At 49.4% G+C, this 18,554-nt stretch overlaps 1 protein-coding gene across 1 annotated transcript in view; it reads right to left on the minus strand.

Annotated features, from left to right (window-relative positions):
• Nucleotides 1-984: 984 nt before the first annotated feature.
• LOC116950744 (uncharacterized) overlaps nucleotides 985-18,554 on the minus strand; it is a 29,941-nt gene continuing 12,371 nt past the window's right edge. The window contains exons 6-13 of the mRNA XM_032968769.2: nucleotides 14,652-18,466; nucleotides 13,667-13,731; nucleotides 12,574-12,609; nucleotides 10,719-10,861; nucleotides 9,167-9,282; nucleotides 7,823-7,975; nucleotides 7,136-7,186; nucleotides 985-4,173 (exon numbers count right to left, since the gene is read on the minus strand). Coding sequence (XP_032824660.2) covers nucleotides 4,162-4,173; nucleotides 7,136-7,186; nucleotides 7,823-7,975; nucleotides 9,167-9,282; nucleotides 10,719-10,861; nucleotides 12,574-12,609; nucleotides 13,667-13,731; nucleotides 14,652-18,466 — 4,391 coding nt within the window. The 3' untranslated portion in view covers nucleotides 985-4,161. The remainder of the gene's footprint in view (nucleotides 4,174-7,135; nucleotides 7,187-7,822; nucleotides 7,976-9,166; nucleotides 9,283-10,718; nucleotides 10,862-12,573; nucleotides 12,610-13,666; nucleotides 13,732-14,651; nucleotides 18,467-18,554) is intronic.

The following is an 18,554-nucleotide window of genomic DNA, read 5'->3' on the forward strand; positions in this document are numbered from 1 at the left end:
TGGCGTTGACTGCACCGCGTGCATGTAAATGTATAACACCGTGGTTTGCGCTTAATAGGTGCTTACTAACAAACAGTACATGTGTGTGTGTATATATATGACATCAGGTAATTATAATGTTATTACGCGTTGGATGCAATCAGGTGTATTTAAAATTATCACGTTGAAGGAACATCTTGCATGGAATGTAAAAAAAATAACCAAGCCAAAGCACCACGTCCCGGATTTGAACTCAGATGGTTGACCGCACCAGGCAGTTGTTGCTATCCGCTACACCACGAGGATTTTGCGTGAGATACCAAACGTTCTGGTTATTACATCGTCGTCGTTTTAAGTTGTATCCTTTAAAAGCGAAACATATGATACATTGTACCACCGAGCTTTTGATCCGAACGCACGAGTGAACGTAATAATGCACCTCTGACTAGCACGGTTGGCTACATACGGTGCGAAAGAAGTCCAACATGATAGACACAACACACACGTGGGTTTGAACCTTGGGGGCCCCTATGACTCACAGGAAGGAACACTGTCCACGTGGCCACCACGTGGCTATGCACGAAGCCAGTGCCGCCAATGCATTGAATACCAGAATCAGAATCTGTATTTATACTGGAAGAATCCGATGAGCTATGAAGCTCTCATTCACAGACGTCGAGTAGGGGCGGGTCGGAACGTGTATTGACTCTCGATAATATTGGCCACACAGCAGCAGCCACTGTTTAAAATTTTAGCCGATCACGGTCGGATCTTGGCCGCAAATTCCTCCGCCACAATCGATCTCTCCATGCGCGGGAAGTCAACGGAGAAGCGGTTGTCCCCTGCGTAGACTCGCCACCGGAACGTGGAATTTCCACCACTGGCTCATGGCTTGTAAACGGGAGATGAGAAACTGCCTGGATGCCCTGAAAAGAAGAGGTGCGAATAGGGGTTGAGACTTCATCCGTGACGTTGCGAAGTTATCGAGTTCAGGCAGATGCGGTGTGACTTTTCGATCGTACGTGAGCAGCAAATTTATTACTAAAATTCGAAGAGAGCAACAATGCTTATACAAATTCACAGAGAACAGTACCGTCACAGCAATTCCTGCTTGTTCAAAATCATAATATTCCTCTTGTTATCATTGCCCAATATATACAAATGCAACTCAACTCTTAACAGTGCAGTACATGCGTACGGCGATTTAAATCATCGTCAAGCATTCCTTGTATTTGCAATTGTGTCAAAACCTACCATGATGTGCAATTATAATAACAGTGATAAAACGTAGCAACTTCTTAGCATTTTAAAATCCAATATTGGAGGATCCCATATTCGACCATACTTCACCACGCCAGTCAGTCCACTTTGCTAAAGGGGGGGGGGCAGTAAGAATCTTTTTTTCAGATATCACTCGCCACTGATGCTTATCACGGTCAGGAATCGAACTTAAGTTGCTAGGATCATAGTGCAGTGTGCTAACTGCCGTGTCCCTCGGCCCGCCCACACAATGCATATAACTGCAATAATATTTTTTATTCATTGTCATGTTGCTTTATGTTTTATTTGTTAGTCTGCTTTGTCTATCCATTATGTTTGTCCTCATTTTAAAGGCCTGCAAGGATGCACGCTTCCAATCATCAATTAAACTTGGGATGATGTCCGACGTTTCGCTCCATGCGCCATGAGCTTGTTTAGCTATCTCTACGTTCAGGAGTTCCTGCATAAACTCCCAGCACGTGGTTGCAAAACGTCAGACATCATGCCGAACAGCACGCGGGACAAGAATGTAATGAGATGAGAGAAGGCAGCTACAGACAAGATAGAGATGACAGAGAGATTAATGGGCTTATATATATAATTGGCTTAATATAATGTCATTTTCGGATCTGAATTCGAGTAGCCATGTGGCACACCCCTTTGTTCTGTGAATGTGGGTACTCCTTGAGCTATTTTGGGGGGCCCTATGCTTTTGCTTATTTTGCGTTCGCCTGGCACCACCACTGGAGTTCAGGGCTCCCACGTGGACCTCATGAACCCCGCGAGCCACCGGGCCAACGCCATCAGAATGATTTTATTGTGGCGAGTGACCGTCTGAATCTCCCATGCTCCTTACTGTCGTGCGACAACATTCGTCTCCCGAGCACGTGACGGCCATGCCGTGTCTGCTTCCACGGGCCGATCTCCAAGCCGAACGGTTGCACTCCTCCGGATTCTTCATCCCGTGATGTGACAACGATATGACGATTGGGATGAAACTCGGGGGCGAGTGAAGAGGCTGACATCGACCATGTGCTACGCCAAAGCACTTCTGAGTTGATCTCGAAGCCCAGATGTGCTGCTCGCCATCGCTAGGCCACTGAGCTACCCACTGAACACAACAATACGATATCTACCTTGAGAGTATTATTGAAGGCACAAAATCAGTGGACAACTAGGAAAGTTATACATTTGATATACAGCCTTAAGCTTTAAGGAATAAGCAGTTAATTTAATGCAAATCTGGTTCACAAGTACCAATTTTAAAATGCCCTTTGTAAAACCGGTGCATAGATCGTGTTGCTGTACATATGTACGCCTCTCTTAGGCTCCCAAATAACAGTGGACTTTATGCCTAGATGCTCTGCAGGCTAAATATACTTTAGCATCACAGTATACGCTATCTTGTTCTCACCTACAACACGCATTATCTTCCAGTTCATGGGGGTTTCTGTCACATTAGTCGAAGAGAGATGGTTGGCTTGGGTGGCAGATGCAAGTGGTTGTACCGTACAACGTCGCATATCCGACCATCGCAAATCCGCCCTGACCAACTAACCGTGGCATACGTACATGGTGTAAACTGTGATTTTTTTTCCGCAGTTGTTCACAAATCAGATATTTTCACAACATCGCGCACACATTTGCTTTACTTGCGTGTCCCCACGTTTCAAGCCGTGCGTGCGATTTGCGTTTGCCCAGTAATCCTATTCGTGCACGATGGTGTAACTGTGACTTTCTACTACGTCCGCCCATATCTCAGTCTACAGCATGCGACGGATACGCAACGCTGAGCTGCAGACGACGTTGCAACTACATCGTTCAGAATGGGCGCCATTAGAGTTGTGTGCACGTCAACAAATTTCCACAATCCAAAAGCCTCATGAAAATGATGACATTGCCTTGTGCTATTAACCTTACTGAGCGTTACATTCAAGCCCCTAAAATATTACCCTGGAATGTGTTTGAGTAAACGTAACGAGGGCCCCAGATATGCAGCACTGTTGTCTCAATCAAAATTCCCCTTTGAATATTTTTAATTTGCTTTATTTCCCAAGGTGGTAAAATGTGCACGGTATGTTTTGAGCGCTCATCTGTTTAGCCGGGTCCACACCGGAGAGGCCAACTGCCCAACCAAGTAGCTTTGGAAAATTGCCTGCCAACTGCTTTGTCCACATGTGAGCAAGTAGTTGAGTGCATCAAGGGCGTGTCTGGCCATGCCCTGCACAGTATAGCCCCACCCCTTTTCTGATTAGCTACCCCACTCCACCTCACCTACGTCAGGATCGTAACAACCAATCGTCATTAATGTTTTGAGTGAGGCCACGTTGGTTGCAAAAACGAATTGAATCGGCACGTGTACGAGCATTTGACCACGCGCCAGTGGTTGTCGTTTCAGCTTACCGCGGGTTCAGTTGAAGGACAATTCTCACAACCAACTTCAGCAATTAGAAATGACGTTTCACTTCAAACCACGTTACACGTGGTCAGGACAAGATCCGGGATTTCAGAATAAAAATTCCAGGTTGTCAAGAATAAAACCAACGCCTTAAGTTAACCAATAATAGTTTGTGAATGTGTCACGCGATGAAGTACGTCGCTGCAAATCGCCAAACAGGTCGCTTGGAAAGTTGAGCCTGTCTCTCCTGCAAGAAACCGGTTGAGCAACTGCTCGCAACTGGTTGCAGCCACCTCCAAATATAAGACATTCAGTTGCATCCAACCAGGTTGTATGCAACCGATCACTTTCAGGTGTGGACCTGGCTTCAAGGAGGTGGTGACGTGAGCCTCGTTGTTGTCCACCTCAGCCTGGACTGCGTCCGCCCGTGGATTTCGTTTTGCGTTGACGGCGTTCCCACATGGCCCCGCTTGCTACCGCTGCAAGACGTGGTGGCCTCCCGCCGGCGCAGGCCGGCAAGAGGCTCATATGGACACCTGAAGAGAAGCACAGCACGTGGAACCTCAGTCGTCAGGGGCTTTCCAGAACAAATAATATCAAGCAGTATGGGTTTAACCACTTTCCCGTTGCGAGACGCCTGCAAGTTGCTGGGTGGGTGGTCCCATTCACCGCTGAACACGCAAGCGGCTTGGCGTTAACTTTATTAAGAGAGGCGTGGCGGCGCCGTTGTTGTTAAAGACATTGTTACTCACCGCAGAGAACCGTAGCGACACGACCGCATTTCGTGATAGCCGGCGCCAAAGTGTGTCACACGCCCTCCCGTATGCCCTTGTGGGAGCCTCGCCACCGGTAAAGTTATATTAGTTTAGTTTTTCTTCACCAATATATAATGTAAGAATGTCAGGTTATTACAATATTTCTGCAAACCACCAGTGCGCAGCAGGCGTAGAGTTTTCCGACTTTCCGGGTGCGGCTGTTGGCAAACGTAAATAACTAAATATTACACCCGCTGGCGCGACTGGAACACGCATTTTAAGTGTAAAAAAAAGCCTGCAAAATGACTAAGCACACATCTATCATAGTGTACCAAACCCGTTTGCGTTAGAACACATCAAGGAGTCCTGGGGCTAATGACCAGGCGGAGGATACCGCTCGTTCCACGAAGGACGAGGTCGTTAGGGTTTTTCGACTGTCCTGGTCTCACGGTGTTCGTGTACCCTGGCCGTGCGTGAGAGCGCGGTTCGTTTCCCCGTGAGAACAAAGGGCCCTTTGAAGGCCCTCGGCCTTTGACACTCGTGGCGCCCTTTGCAGTTGTGGTTAATCCGACAGTGTGTACAGCCGGCGTGGTGACACCGGGTAAGCCAAACCACAGACGAGTGTCACGAAGGTGCTGCCAAGCCGACCCCACCCCCCGCCCACCCACCAGCCACATCAAAAAAGGAGCGGTGAGCTTCTATCATCCTGGCATCAGTAATAATGTAACACATCAATGCCACGCCTTTTTGTGGCTCCGAGCTGAGGTGAACCGGGTGACCCACGGAGGGCCGTGGCGGCGAGATGTTAACTCCCTCGCCTGGTACACAGGAGGTCGTGGGGATCGATTGCGACCCTGACGCCTGCTGTATATTTGGAGTTTACATGTTTTTTTCCCTCAACATTTATAATCACGCGTTTAGAGTACTTGGCTGCCATAAATTGGCACACGATAAGCCACTTCGTTGAGTTATCATTTGTGGCCAGGTCGCTTCTGAAACAGAGCCATACAGCTCAGTGGGCCTTACCTGGTCAAATATTTATTATTTAATTTTAGTTTAATCACAAGATGCATCTTAGGCATCACAAGACGGGATCGGGAGAGCATTCAAGAGACAGGGAAGATTGCAAGCAGAGTAGTATGTATGTATGTTGACCTTTCGCACCGTGCGGAGCCAACCGTGCTTATCAGAGGTGCGGGGGAAGGACAACAAACTCAACACAGTTCTGAAGAAATGAGTTTTCAATATCGCTGATTTAAAAGTGCATAGCTCCAGTGGTTTCCTAATATCGGAAGGTAGAGCGTTCCAGACGGTCGTAGAAGCACATTTGAAGGCGCGCGATGCGGTGACCATCTTTGTTCGGTGCCAGAGATGGAAGTCCCCAAGACGAACAGAGAGGGGTCGGATTCAGATGGCTCGCGGGATGCGGCGTAGGAAGAGGGGAAAACCACGTCCGAGTAAAGGCGACGAACGTGGAAGCACCAGGGCGGAGACCGGGAGGCAGGGCCTAAACCGAGGTGGAGTTCAATGTGGTTGGTGGTGGTTGGTGGGTGAGTGGTGAAGCAGAGATGTGGAGATGGTGGAGATCACGGTGGACAGGAGAGAGTGGAGAGAGAGAGAGCGGGGCAGCAGCTGGAAGACCGACCCGACACGAGTGGGGTTAACTCCAGTTTGATTTGTCTGTAGATTCAGTTGTGGTCCTGGCCCATTGGGGAGCACCTAAGCAGAAGTTATTTTCTGGTGCTTAACGTGGCTACATACATGCTATGATGGAAAAAATCTACGTAACTTGATTACACCACAGTTGCATGGAATAATTGTGTTACAAGTCTTACGACAATTAAACATTTTAATTTTTGTTACTAGAACGATGCTCTTCAAAGACACCTGGCCAGCATTGAAGAGCTCCCCCTAGTGGAAGCGCTTCCACCAGCAGTGGTGTGAGCAGGCAATTGCTTGGCTGCACCTTTATCTATTTACGAGAATGATTGTTTGTATTTTTATTATATAAGCATCCGAGTTCAAGGTGATATGCGCTGCGCCCCTATTTATTTTTGTGCCATGAATCCCTTGAGCTACAATGGGACCCAACAATTCTGCTTAGTTTGCTTTATAACGGGCAGCCTGTAGCCCTAACTCGAGCACGGCCGAGTTAGGGCTACAGGCATGTTCAAGCTGATCAGATCAAAATACCTGATGTACATGCCAAGACATCACTTCGTACCGATACCTGGGGGTCACATCAAGAGCGATTCACTAATGGCTGCCAATTTTTCAGCAGCCGTGTTAACTAAAACCACTTGGCTCGCCTTCCGACGTCAACATGTCAAATGAACCCTCACTAGTTTGACAGCTCGTAGAAACTGTGGGGTCAAAGGTCAACAAAACGTCAGGTCAAAAGTGCTTTCCTCATAACGAACGTGGTTCATAATTTGTATCCATCAGTGTCCATAGTCCTATGGTGGGGCTCGACACGGAAGGAGGGCACCTGAGGAAGATTGGAGGTTGTGGAATGGAATGGCACGATGTCCGACGTTTCACCGCACTCCTCAAGAACTGAATTATGGATTCCTCAAGAACTTAATTCAAGAGGCTCCCGACACATGGAGCCAAGCGTTCCGTATTTAGGACACACCCGCAAAAACCTAGCAGCAGAGTAGACCATGCTATTTAACGGTGTTGCTCCATTGAAGCACAAGGCCTCTCTCTAGCGAGCATGTGGAGGAGATACTCGTCGACTCACCACTAACTTGCTCTTGTCGATTGTGCCTTGCTGTGGCTCCGCCAACGATACCTGCAAAAGTAACAGCCGATGAGTAATCCGATCACCGCGGGGGATTGTGCCCCGTTCACAACCCACGATGACGATGAATTGGCCACGAATTGTAGCACTTCCGTTGCGAACCCGGTGACCCCGTGAACCCGGTGACATGATTTCCTGGCTACGTCTGCCATCAGTGGCGAGTAATGTTTGAATTGGCACTAGACGAGACCAACATTGCAGTGGCAGCTAAAAGGAGGCAATTACGCAAACGAGGGGGACGTCCACCGCAGAGATGGAGCAATGAAATCAGCTCGTGCGCATGACCGTGAAAGATGGCAGCAGATTAGGGGGGGAGGAGTGGGGGGGGGGTTGCCTTCGTCCAGCAGTGAACGGAGCATGACGATGTGTGCCAAAAGTGCCCATTAATATTCTTTGGAAATTCGCATCGCAAATTCTACAGTTTTCCGTGGTGCAAATCGCACAGATTCCGCGACAAAACATAATTATTATCGTTATTATTGTTATCATTATACATCTGGCGGTTGTGCCAACTTGCTCGCGTGGGCTCGAGAGTGGGTGGGCGAGCGAGCGGGCGGGCGAGCGAGCGGGCGGGCGAGCGAGCGGGCGGGCGAGTTGGCGGGCGGGCGCCGACGCCGTGTTGCGAACCTGCGCATCGCCGGCGTCGAAGGGGGGCGGCGCCTCCATGGCAGTCTCGTAGAGCACGTGCGGGATGCCACTCATGCTCCACGGGCGCAGGTCGTGCGTGCGGTACGAGATGCCCACCTCGTCCACGCTGTACTTGAGCTTGCGTCGCCGAGCCTGAGCGCCGACCCGCACGCACGGTCACAGCGCGGGGTTCAGATTCATGCAGCACGCAACACGGTTAGCACGGTTGGCTACGTACGGCGCGAAAGAAGTTCAGCATACGTACTTGTATACACGAGCATCCGGTACCGCTGGGAACTTGGGGTTTGGGTCTAGGCAGCTGCCCTCTGGTTAAACTGGGCTAGTAAACAGTGCGAGTGAGTCGATGGTCTCGACTCAAGGAAGCCAAAAACTGCACAAAAAGTTTGATGTTGATGCTTGATTTGGCAAATATTTCAGCTCTAAGAATCACAGCGACAGTTTGACTTGTCGTGCGAAAATTGTAAACGCAGAGGGCGCAACGAATAAAATGGTGGTAATGTTGGTCACAGTGATGCGGTGGTGGTTGTTTTTGGTGGTGGAGGTGGCATTGGTGGTGTCGTGGTGGTAATGGTGCGGGCGGTTGTGATAATGGTGATGCCGTGTTCGTGGTGCGCCACGTGTCCCTGCGCCACGGCCGGACGCTCCCCCACCACACTGAAGTCTATGGGAGCCTTTAACATTGAAGTCTATGGGAGGATTTAACATTGAAGTCTATGGGAGCCTTTAACATTGAAGTCTATGGGAGGATTTAACATTGAAATCTATGGGAGGATTTAACATTGAAGTCTAAGGGAGGATTTAACATTGAAGTCTATGGGAGCCTTAAACATTGGAATCTATAGGAGGATTTAACATTGAAGTCTATGGGAGCCTTTAACATTGAAGTCTATGGCAGCATCAACATTGACGTCTATGGGAGGATTTAACATTGAATTATATGGGAGGATTTAACATTTAAGTCTATGGGAGCCTTTAACATTGAAGTCTATGGGAGGATTTAACATTGAAGCATATGGGAGCCTTTAACATTGAAATCTATGGGAGGATTTAACATTGAGGTCTTTGGGAGAATTTAACATTGAAGCCTATGGGAGGATTTAACATTGAAGTCTATGGGAGGATTTAACATTGAAGTCTATGGGAGCCTTTAACATTGAAGTATATGGGAGGATTTAATATTGAAGTCTATGGAAGGATTTAACAATGAAGTCTATGGGAGGATTTAACATTGAAGTCTATGGGAGGATTTAATATTAAAGTCTATGGGAGTATTAACATTGCAGTCTATGCGAACCAGTACGCACGGCCCTGATCGCCACTGACCAGGATGAGGCAGATTAGGAGGATCAGGAGGACGAGCGCGAGCAGACTCAGCAGGGCGATGAGCACGGGCCAGATGACCGACCCGCCCAAAACCTCCACGTCTTTCAGCATCACTCCTGCCGAGAGAGGCGGAGGAGGGTGGTTGCAGGTCATGCCGGTGGTCACAACTCACGTCCATGTCAATACGGTACTCGGTAGTTCGTCCGTCCCGTGTCACCGACACATCGAGCGATCGAAAGCCTCTGAGACGCTCACCGTATCGCGCCCTTTCAGATGTGCGCCTGTGACCGTCTGGAACGCTCTTCCATCCGATATGAGGAAGCCACTGGAGCTATGAACTCTTAAATCATCTCGATTCACAAACTCATTTATTTAGAACTGCTTATTGTGTCTAGTTTGTTGTCGTTCCCCCACACCTCCGATTAGCGCGGTTGGCTACGTACGGTGCGAAAAAAGTTAAACATACACGTGTACGTACAATCGTCATGGTCGTACGGTCGTGTGTCCTCGATCTGAGGTCTTCCCGCACGACACCCGTTTCAGCTCATCAGAGGTCGGCCGTGCCAAGCAATGCCTCGACTTCATCTTCCTTTGTCGATCTTGTTCCAATTTTATTCTCAGTGCCTGATCGGTGCGTCGTGTCACTCGACCAAGGGAGTTATGTTAAGGTCGTGATGATGTGTCGACATTGGTAGATTTACTAATTATATTTATTTTGTGTATGTATAATGTGTATATTATTAAAATTACTTTCAACCGCAATTATTACAATTGGACCACTAGATATCATGTGATGGATGGGATGAAGAATCCATTCGGAAATCTCGCCGAGGAGTGCCACCTGGTGTGGCTGCACAACAAAGTTTGACAGAAATTATTTTGAAAACCCCTTTGCTCGGCCTTTTTATCTTCATACAATACGTGTGCGTACTTTCAAACAACGACAAAGATCCCCCCGTATAGCCTTTACAGACTTTTACAGAAGGTGCTGTTAAGGAGCACCTATGAAGGCCAGCACAGCACACGAGCGGTGGGTGGCTAGCATCACGCCCGGCCGCCTTTGTCTCCCTAGTAGCAGTGTTTAAACACACCGCACCAAGAACTCGTTTGAGGCTGAGTTAACCTAGGGGGGGCCCAGGACCGGTTCAGATCATCGTTGGAACTCCGATCGCAAGTTTTGTAGCGCGGCGTGCTAGCCGCTGCACTACCACTCTCCACTACCGTGCACATTCACACATACACACACACTCTGTTATGCGATTGTTACGTGTCATCACGTGACAATCAAACTGAGATTTTAATTCCCAGATCAGGAATGTAGCCGTGTTCAGGGTAAAAAGCCACGTTAACATGATGAAGTTTTGTTTTAGGGCGCAGTCACCTCACTGCACACGACCATCAACTTGCTACATTCGAGGACCCGAATTCATCACAGGTGGCGGTGGCTAATACAGTGCCCAGGATTCAATTCCATGCTCTCAGCGGTGCCGGGCTCAGCACTCGGACGCCGTAGCCGCTGGGCCAGAGCTCCCGTGGAAACACTCCGCCTCACCGGGTTCGATGCACGACACGTTGGTCGGCTGCCACCCGGACAGCACGGAGGTCGAGTTGAGGTCGAGACGCGAGAGCACCATCTCGAACGCGTACTCCGTGTTGTTCCGGAAGAACTCCTCCACCGTGCTCCCGTTCGTAAACCTGTGAAAGGAAAAATTTGAGCGGGCGTGTTAACGATTGCTCCTGGCCTGCCAGAGCGCTTGGAAAATCGGTCAACGTGGGACTTGCGGGGCCTATGTGGTGGCACGCGGAAGAGAGCGATGCGGTGAAATCCGTTCCTGTGCTGTACTTCGATGCTTTGTCAAGTCGCTTAAACCATCATCACGTAAACTCTGGTCTATCCTCGCAGCAGGGGCTTTTGGCTGGCCAGCGAACAAAGGCGGTCACCGCATCGCGTGCTTTCAGATGCGCTTCTGTGGCCGTCCTTCCAATATTAGGAAGCCACTGGAGCTTTGCAATTTTAAGTCATCTATGTTGAAAACTAATTTATTTAGAACTGTTTTTTTTGTGTTTATTTTGTTGCCCTTCCCCCGCACCTCCAATCAGCATGGTTGGCTACGTACAGTGCGAATGAAGTTCAACATACTTACTCCCAAATGTTCCCGACCTTCCTCAATCGGCACTGAGCAGCATGGGGAAGTATGGTCAAATGATTTTCGTGACCTCGAGGCCTTCATCCAGCAGTGAATGCAGACAGGGCTGTACAGTAATACAATGCTCTGTGTCTGTGACAAGGTCAAGAGGTTTATTTTGGCAGCAAGAGTGGGTATTTCGTAACGGAAAGGTTTGGTGACTTATGCTACAGGGAGTGTAATATTTCACCTTGATTCATTTTTCGTGCAATATTTTCGAGCCAGTTGCTTTTGTTCTCATTTCTATCTCGCGCCATTGCTTCGCTACTTTATTTTTCTTCTCCTCTTTCCTTTCGTTTTGCTTTTAGAATGTTTGTAACCCAGCCCACTCTTGACAATTCGACCATCCTGGTCTCTTGAGGTTCCACCGAGTGTAAGAACAAAACAAAACCACACCAACTTATTTGGGACGGCATCAACAGCATTTGCTACGATGACATCTTGACTTTGACCGACCTACGAAATTCCTTCAATTTAGTCCAATTGTACTCTTGGTGTCACGTCATGAGATGCAGAATTAATTTAGAAATATCGCAGAGCAGTTTAACCCCCCCCCCCCCCCCCGCCATGTGTCAAGCAATGGCTATAGAAGAGATATTTCAGAGGGCCTTTACCAAAAAACATTCATTCAAGTGGCTCTCAACGATGGAGTTCAAATTCCACCGCAGGAGTTCAATACTGACAATGGTCTGATGACGCTGGATGCAACTACCAGCATAATGTCCACACTCAGTTGTTACACGTGTGTGGATTGCTCTCCACCATATAGGTGCTGGTGTGCTGACGCAGTGATACATTGGAGCGATTGTTTACATGACAACTTAATCTGCCAATGTGTGTAAAACACACATTGGCATTTTACTCACACGATCGCCCATGCACTTTGCTGCGAGAGCGTTTGTCACGTGACAATCTAACCCTTATGTACACATTATCTATGCGTTTCAATTCGCAGAGCTGGAATTTAGCCAAATAAGTGTAACATCAAATTTATTGAGACTTTTTTTTGCGCGGTCGACCAGCAAATGGGCTGAGACCACACAATCACAAAGCGTGAGAAGCTGGCTAACATCGTGGGTGGCTGAAACATTTAATTCGAGCCTCTGGATCTCAGCAGTGCCGACTCAACAACGCTCTGACATCTCGGCCACCTGGTCGCCTGAGCTTGCACGAATTTCCTCTAGACGAACCAGCGCTTAAGAGGTGCACCGCGTCACTCACCCGATGGTCACGCAGTAGGTTTCATTCGAGATATTTCTGTTTGAGGAAATGAACACAAAAAGGGGGAAGCACACGTTACAATGGACGTTCAGATTTGTGCAACGCTGAATATTTTCGCGTTCGCTTGCATTTATTTGCAATTCGCGCGGTGGGATTCTCGGTGTATAACAATGGTACGGATATTTGTCAGTAGCCCCCAATGACCTGCGTGGTGAAGTGCGGTCAAGCAACCACGTGACTGAAGTGGCATGGCGGAGGCCTTCATCCAGTAGTGGATTGACAATTCTGTATTTGACCTCTTCTCATTCACCCAGGCAAGCCACACCTAGTCAGGAGGGACCTGCAATTGCGATCGTTTGGCCAACACCAATGACACAACAAGTTTTGACTGCAGAACCGTGGGAGAATGTCCAAACTCCACAACACAGAAAGGCACCCGCTTCAGTAATCTAACCCAGGTCCTTCTTGCGACGAGGCACAAGTGTTACCACTGCGCCAATGGCGGAGCCAGGATTTTAAAGTAAGGGGGGCAACCCCTCCAGCAATGAAAAATTGATAGAGGAGTTGTTAGTAAGTGAGGACTTGTCCCTTGCTTTTAATTCGACGCGTGTGCGGCGATGGCGCAGCCATCGATCGAGGGTCAAATTGCGAACCGCGTTGTGTGATCGGCATCGCGCTCGCTGAAGGTGTTTGCCGTCAGGGAAGTCGTGGACTGTGTACGCAACTGCACACAATTCTGTGAGTCACTTATAACTGCTTTGCCGTTACCTATTGCCAATTATGGACTCAGACTATTGTCCTATCATCTCATAGAGTCCCTGGCACGTAATAATAATAATATGTTACACTGTGGCAGTGGGGGTCGCAAAATGCCGATTTACTACTAATAAACCCCATTGATCCGATCGAAATCCCTAATTTCGATCGGATTATTGGGGGGCACGTGCCACCCCACCCCCCCCCCCCCACCCCCCCCTCACTGGCTCCGCCAGTGCACTGCGCCACCCTGCCGCTCAATCATAATAATATGAATACTACGGTGTTATTGTGATTGCATCTGGTGTCTTGTGAGTCTTTGCGGAGTTGCTTCTACCGTATGAAGACATCCATGTTGTGCGAATACTTCTCAAGGTCCGTGTTGTTCATGAGCTGAGTTACCTGAAACATAAATCCGCGTAAGAGCATTGACTGAGGCTTGCAGTGCACCATCATCGTCAGTTACGATCTGTCCGTTTCTGGATGAACATCTTCCCCAAGTTGGCCCCATCTCTCATGGTCCCGAGAAGTAACATTCCACTTAACAATGCCACGCTACCGAGGGGAGCGGTAGTGTAGTGGTTAGCGCGCTGCACTACGAACCCGGCGACCCAAGTTCGATTCAGGTTCATGGCCAACACCAGTGATGATTATCAGAACCGGTCCTAGGCGGCTGGGTGTGGTGCTGGCCACCCACCCCCTCGTTCATCATGCTGGCCATCACAGGTGACTGCTTATAGCACTTGCCCCAAAAGTCGGTTAAGGATATACAGGGAATCTTTGTCTTTGTTTGTCTCAACAATGTTCTTGAAAGTCAGAAACCGGTAGCTTCTTCCAGTGGAATTTAGTGATAAATGCACCGATTTAAGAAACGTATCCCATTTGTCTTAACTGCCACGCCGGGAGATGGAATCAAACCGGCGACCTCTGGATTGGAGGTCCAGTGTGGTGCTGACCATTACTCCGCTGTGGCTGCTCCATTCTTTTCTCAGTCAATAAGGTCACAGTGTCGTGTTTATATTGCTCTAAAACTCAATATATCAAGAGCCGCAATGCACTGTGGTGAATACGAGACGGCGGACCTCAATAAATAACGTGACGAAGTAGTCCTTAAAGAGCCGCATGCGGCTGTGGAGCCGCAGGTTGACGACCCCTGCTCTAGACAATTCAACGTGTGTCAAACTGGCAATCGATTTGACCATATTTAGTTTTTTTACATACGTAGTTTATATACAAATGTTTACATACATAGTTTTTTTTACATATACATACATACACAGTTACAACCCTACAATGCGGCAGCAATCATTTGTCGCACCCACCTCTTGCAGAACGTGCGCTGAAAAATTCCTCAATGTTTCGTCATCCAAGTCGCTGCCGAGTGGCGCCTCGCTCGGCAGCAGGAAGTTGTAGATCGGCACAAACTCTTGGGGCGTCGGTTCGTCCACCGGAGTCGGGGAGAACGGCGGAGCCCCCGTGCCGGGGAGGTATGACGTCGTGGCCACGTGCTCCCCCCGCGTGGTCGCGCCCGCGGGCCCCGTCGCCGGAGCCGACGTCCCGTTGCCCGCCGGCGTAAACATCCTGCCGCCCGGCTTTCTCCTCCTCGGCCTAGAGGTCGTGGACGCCGCCGCTGTGCTCGCGGTGGTCTCGCCGTCTGTTGGGCCCGCCCTGTCTGGCTCCGCACGATCGCCGGGTGCAAAGATCGCCGTCAAGTTGGCCGGCGCCGTCTCCGAAAGCGTCGAGGTGTCACCGGTAGTCGGCGGCGCGTCCGGCGCCAGCGTCGTGCAGGCGGTGGAGTGCACCGATGAACAGAGAGGCGTGTGAGGGTGCGTCGATGTCGGTGTTGGGTCGGCTGTCGACGCTTTTGGCGGCGGTGGCTGCAGCAGCCTTGGTGGTGCCGATTCCGATGTAGGCGGCACAGAACCGGTCGGTGAATCCGTCGCTGCAGAGGAGTGACCGGTAGGAGAAGAGTCGCTCGCCGTGCGTGCGGGCGTCCCCGACGAACTGGTATCCGTACCTGGAGAGACTTTGGAATCTCGAAGCGGAGGCATTGCTGATGCATTGTGAAGAGGCGAAGACCCTGACACCCACTCGGAAGTCGTGTAATCAGTCGAACGCGACGATGGTTGCATCGGAGATGACGGTGTGGCCTGTGACGCGAACGATGAGGCATCGACGGAGGGTGTGTGTACCTCGTCAGAAGGCATCACTCTCAGAGTCGACGGTCGCTCTGTCGACACGTTGCCACGTTCCGCAGGAATCTGCGGCGACGAATCAGTGGACGGCGTTGACTTTGGCGACTCCGGTGAAGTGGGAAACGTTGTTCCCAGTGTAAGTGGGGACACGGCGATGGTCTGCTTAGAAGTTCCGAAGGACGTTGCTTCTGGTGAAGATGATGATGGTGATGACGCTGACGTCGGCTGCTCACTGGGAGCAAAACCGGGCACAGGAACGAACCCCACAGCTGACGATGACGAAAACGCTGCGGTCGCCGAGGAGTAGCCGGTCGATGTAAATCCGATGTCTGTAGATGCCGATGAACCAACCGTTACCGCTGTGTGCAGGGATTCTAGAGATACTGATGGAGAGGTCGCATCCAGGAATGTTGACGACTCGGCCGTGTGATTGTCAGTGTGCGCTGCCGGAGTTGGCGCCATCACTGATGAAACTGCGGTCGAGGCTGCCCCAGATTCCGACGTTGGTTGTGATTTGGCACTAGTCGGTCGGGTGCCATCAGGCGAGATAGCGGATGACACCACAATCCATGGAGGCAAATCAGAAACGGCCGTGACCGATGTGATCGGTGCACTGGAAGCCATTGTATCTGTCTGCTGGGACTCTGGTGATGTGAGATCAGTCACGGTTGTTACAGGTGAACTAGACAGTGTTGATACTGTGCGCTGTGATTCTGGAGATGTGACGAGTGAAAGGGATGACGCTGGAGATTGACTTGAGCCCTCAGACACAGGAGATGTAGAAGCCACGGACACTGGAGATGAATCCGGTGATAAAGAATAGTCCGTAGGCATCCACGATCCAGTTGGTTCTGATGACGATGATGTTGTTTGCCACGATTTTGGAGATGTGGATTCATATGCAGATGATCCTGATGTTTGGTCAGTTGAATCGGATGTCATAAAAGATTCAGATGAATATAGCTTGGTAGAAACAAAATCGCTTGGTGACACAGAAACAGACGATGCCTCAGGTGTTGTTTGCTGTGACACTGCAGATGTGGACATGGGGCTCATCGGTGATGATGTTAGCACAGTCGCACCAGAAGCAGCTGTCACAGTTGGTACAGGAACACTTGAAGCCATTGTCTCTGTCTGCTCGGACACCGGTGATGTGAGATCAGTCATGGTTGGTACAGGTGAACTAGACAGCGTTGATACTGTGTGCTGTGATTCTGGAGATGTGACGAGTGAAAGGGATGACGCTGGAGATTGACTTAAGCCCTCAGACACAGGAGATGTAGAAGCCACGGACACTGGAGATGAATCCGGTGATAAAGAATAGTCCGTAATCATCCATGATCCAGTTGGTTCTGATGATGATGGCGTTGTTTGCCACGATTCTGGAAATGTGGATTCAGATGATGCAGATGATTCAGACATCGTGACAGTTGGAAATAGCTCGGTAGAAGAATATAGCTCGGTAGAAGCAGAGCCACTCGGCGACACATATGTTGCTGGTATTGTTGATAATTGGGAAACAGGAGATGTAGGCACGGAACTTATGGATGCGCTTTGCTGCGTAACAGTCAGTGAAGTCATTTTGGAAGCGGCCATCACAGTTGACAAAGGAACGCTTGAAATTAACGTTTCTGTATGTTGAGATACCGCGGAAGTGACATAAGTAGCAGCTGATAGAGGGGCACTTGGTGAAAATGAGAAGTCGGTCAACGGCGATTCTGGAGACGTGGCAGTTTCATCTAATAAAATTGATGGCACTGGAGATTGACTTGGGCCTTCAGACGCAGCAGACGTAGAAGCCTCAGACATCAGAGTTGACTCAAAGGAAGATGATACAGAGGAGACCATGGTCGACGATGGGCCACTTGGCGCTGATGAATATTCTGTCGTTTGCCATGACGCTGGTGAAGTTGGTTCTGATGTTTGTTCAGACGAGTCAGATGATTGAGCCGAATGGAGTCGAGTAGAAGCAAAATCACTTGGTGACACAGGAACAGACGATGCCTCAGACGTTGTTTGTTGTGACACAGGAGATGTGGACAAGGGACTCAGAGGTGACGTTGTTAAATTGGTCACAGTTGATATGGGAACACTTGGTAACGATGACCCCGTTTGCTCTGATTCTGGAGATGTGAGAGATGAAAACGATGACACAGGAGATGGAATTGAGGCTTGAGACACAGCAGATATGGGGCTCGTAGGCGATGATGTTAGGACGGTCACGCGAGAAGCGGCTGTCACAGTTGACACGGGAACACTCGAAGCAAACGTTTCAGTCTGTTGAGACATTGGAGAAGTGAAATCAGTTGCAGTTGATACAGGAGAACTAGAGAGTGGTGATCCTGTGTGCTGTGATTGTGGAGATGTGACAGATGAAACTGATGATGCTGGAGGTGGACCTGAGCCCTCAGACACAGGAGATGTAGAAGCCACAGACACAGAAGATGAAGCAAATGGAGATGATACAGAAGAGTCCATCGATGTCCATGATCCAGTAGGTGCTGACGTCAATGGTGTTGTTTGCCAGGATTCTGGAGATGTGGATTCGTATGGAGATGATGCTGATATTGCATTGGTAGTCAGTGATGAAATTTGCTCAGTAGAAGTCGAATCACTCAGCGATACGGACACAGATGCTGCTCCAGATGTTTTCTGTTGTGATACCGGAGATGTAGATTCAGCAGTCTCAGCTGACGACGACAACGACGATGATGATGGTGATGTCAAAGTCGCAGTCGGTGCGGATGTCTTGGAAACAGTCGTCACAGTTGTCACAGGGGCAGTACGTGACATCCCCGTTGGTACCGACTCGAGCAGAGTGGAGGTATCAGCAGCGGTGGAAGGCGAATGGCTTTGCTCGGATTCACTCGCTTCACTGGAGGAGGCGGACGGGGATGTGTACAATGTCGTGAGCTGACATTTGTCACCGTCCTGATGTATGTCTGAAAATGAGAAAACCAGCAAATATTAATAAAAAACAGCTCGATAACAACTTCATCATCATCATCATCATCAGCCACGACTGAATGA

This window comes from Petromyzon marinus, chromosome 40, assembly GCF_048934315.1.
Source record: "Petromyzon marinus isolate PM22_M1 ecotype Great Lakes invasive population chromosome 40, UKy_Petmar_22M1.pri1.0, whole genome shotgun sequence".
NCBI classification, from domain to species: Eukaryota; Metazoa; Chordata; class Hyperoartia; order Petromyzontiformes; family Petromyzontidae; genus Petromyzon; species Petromyzon marinus.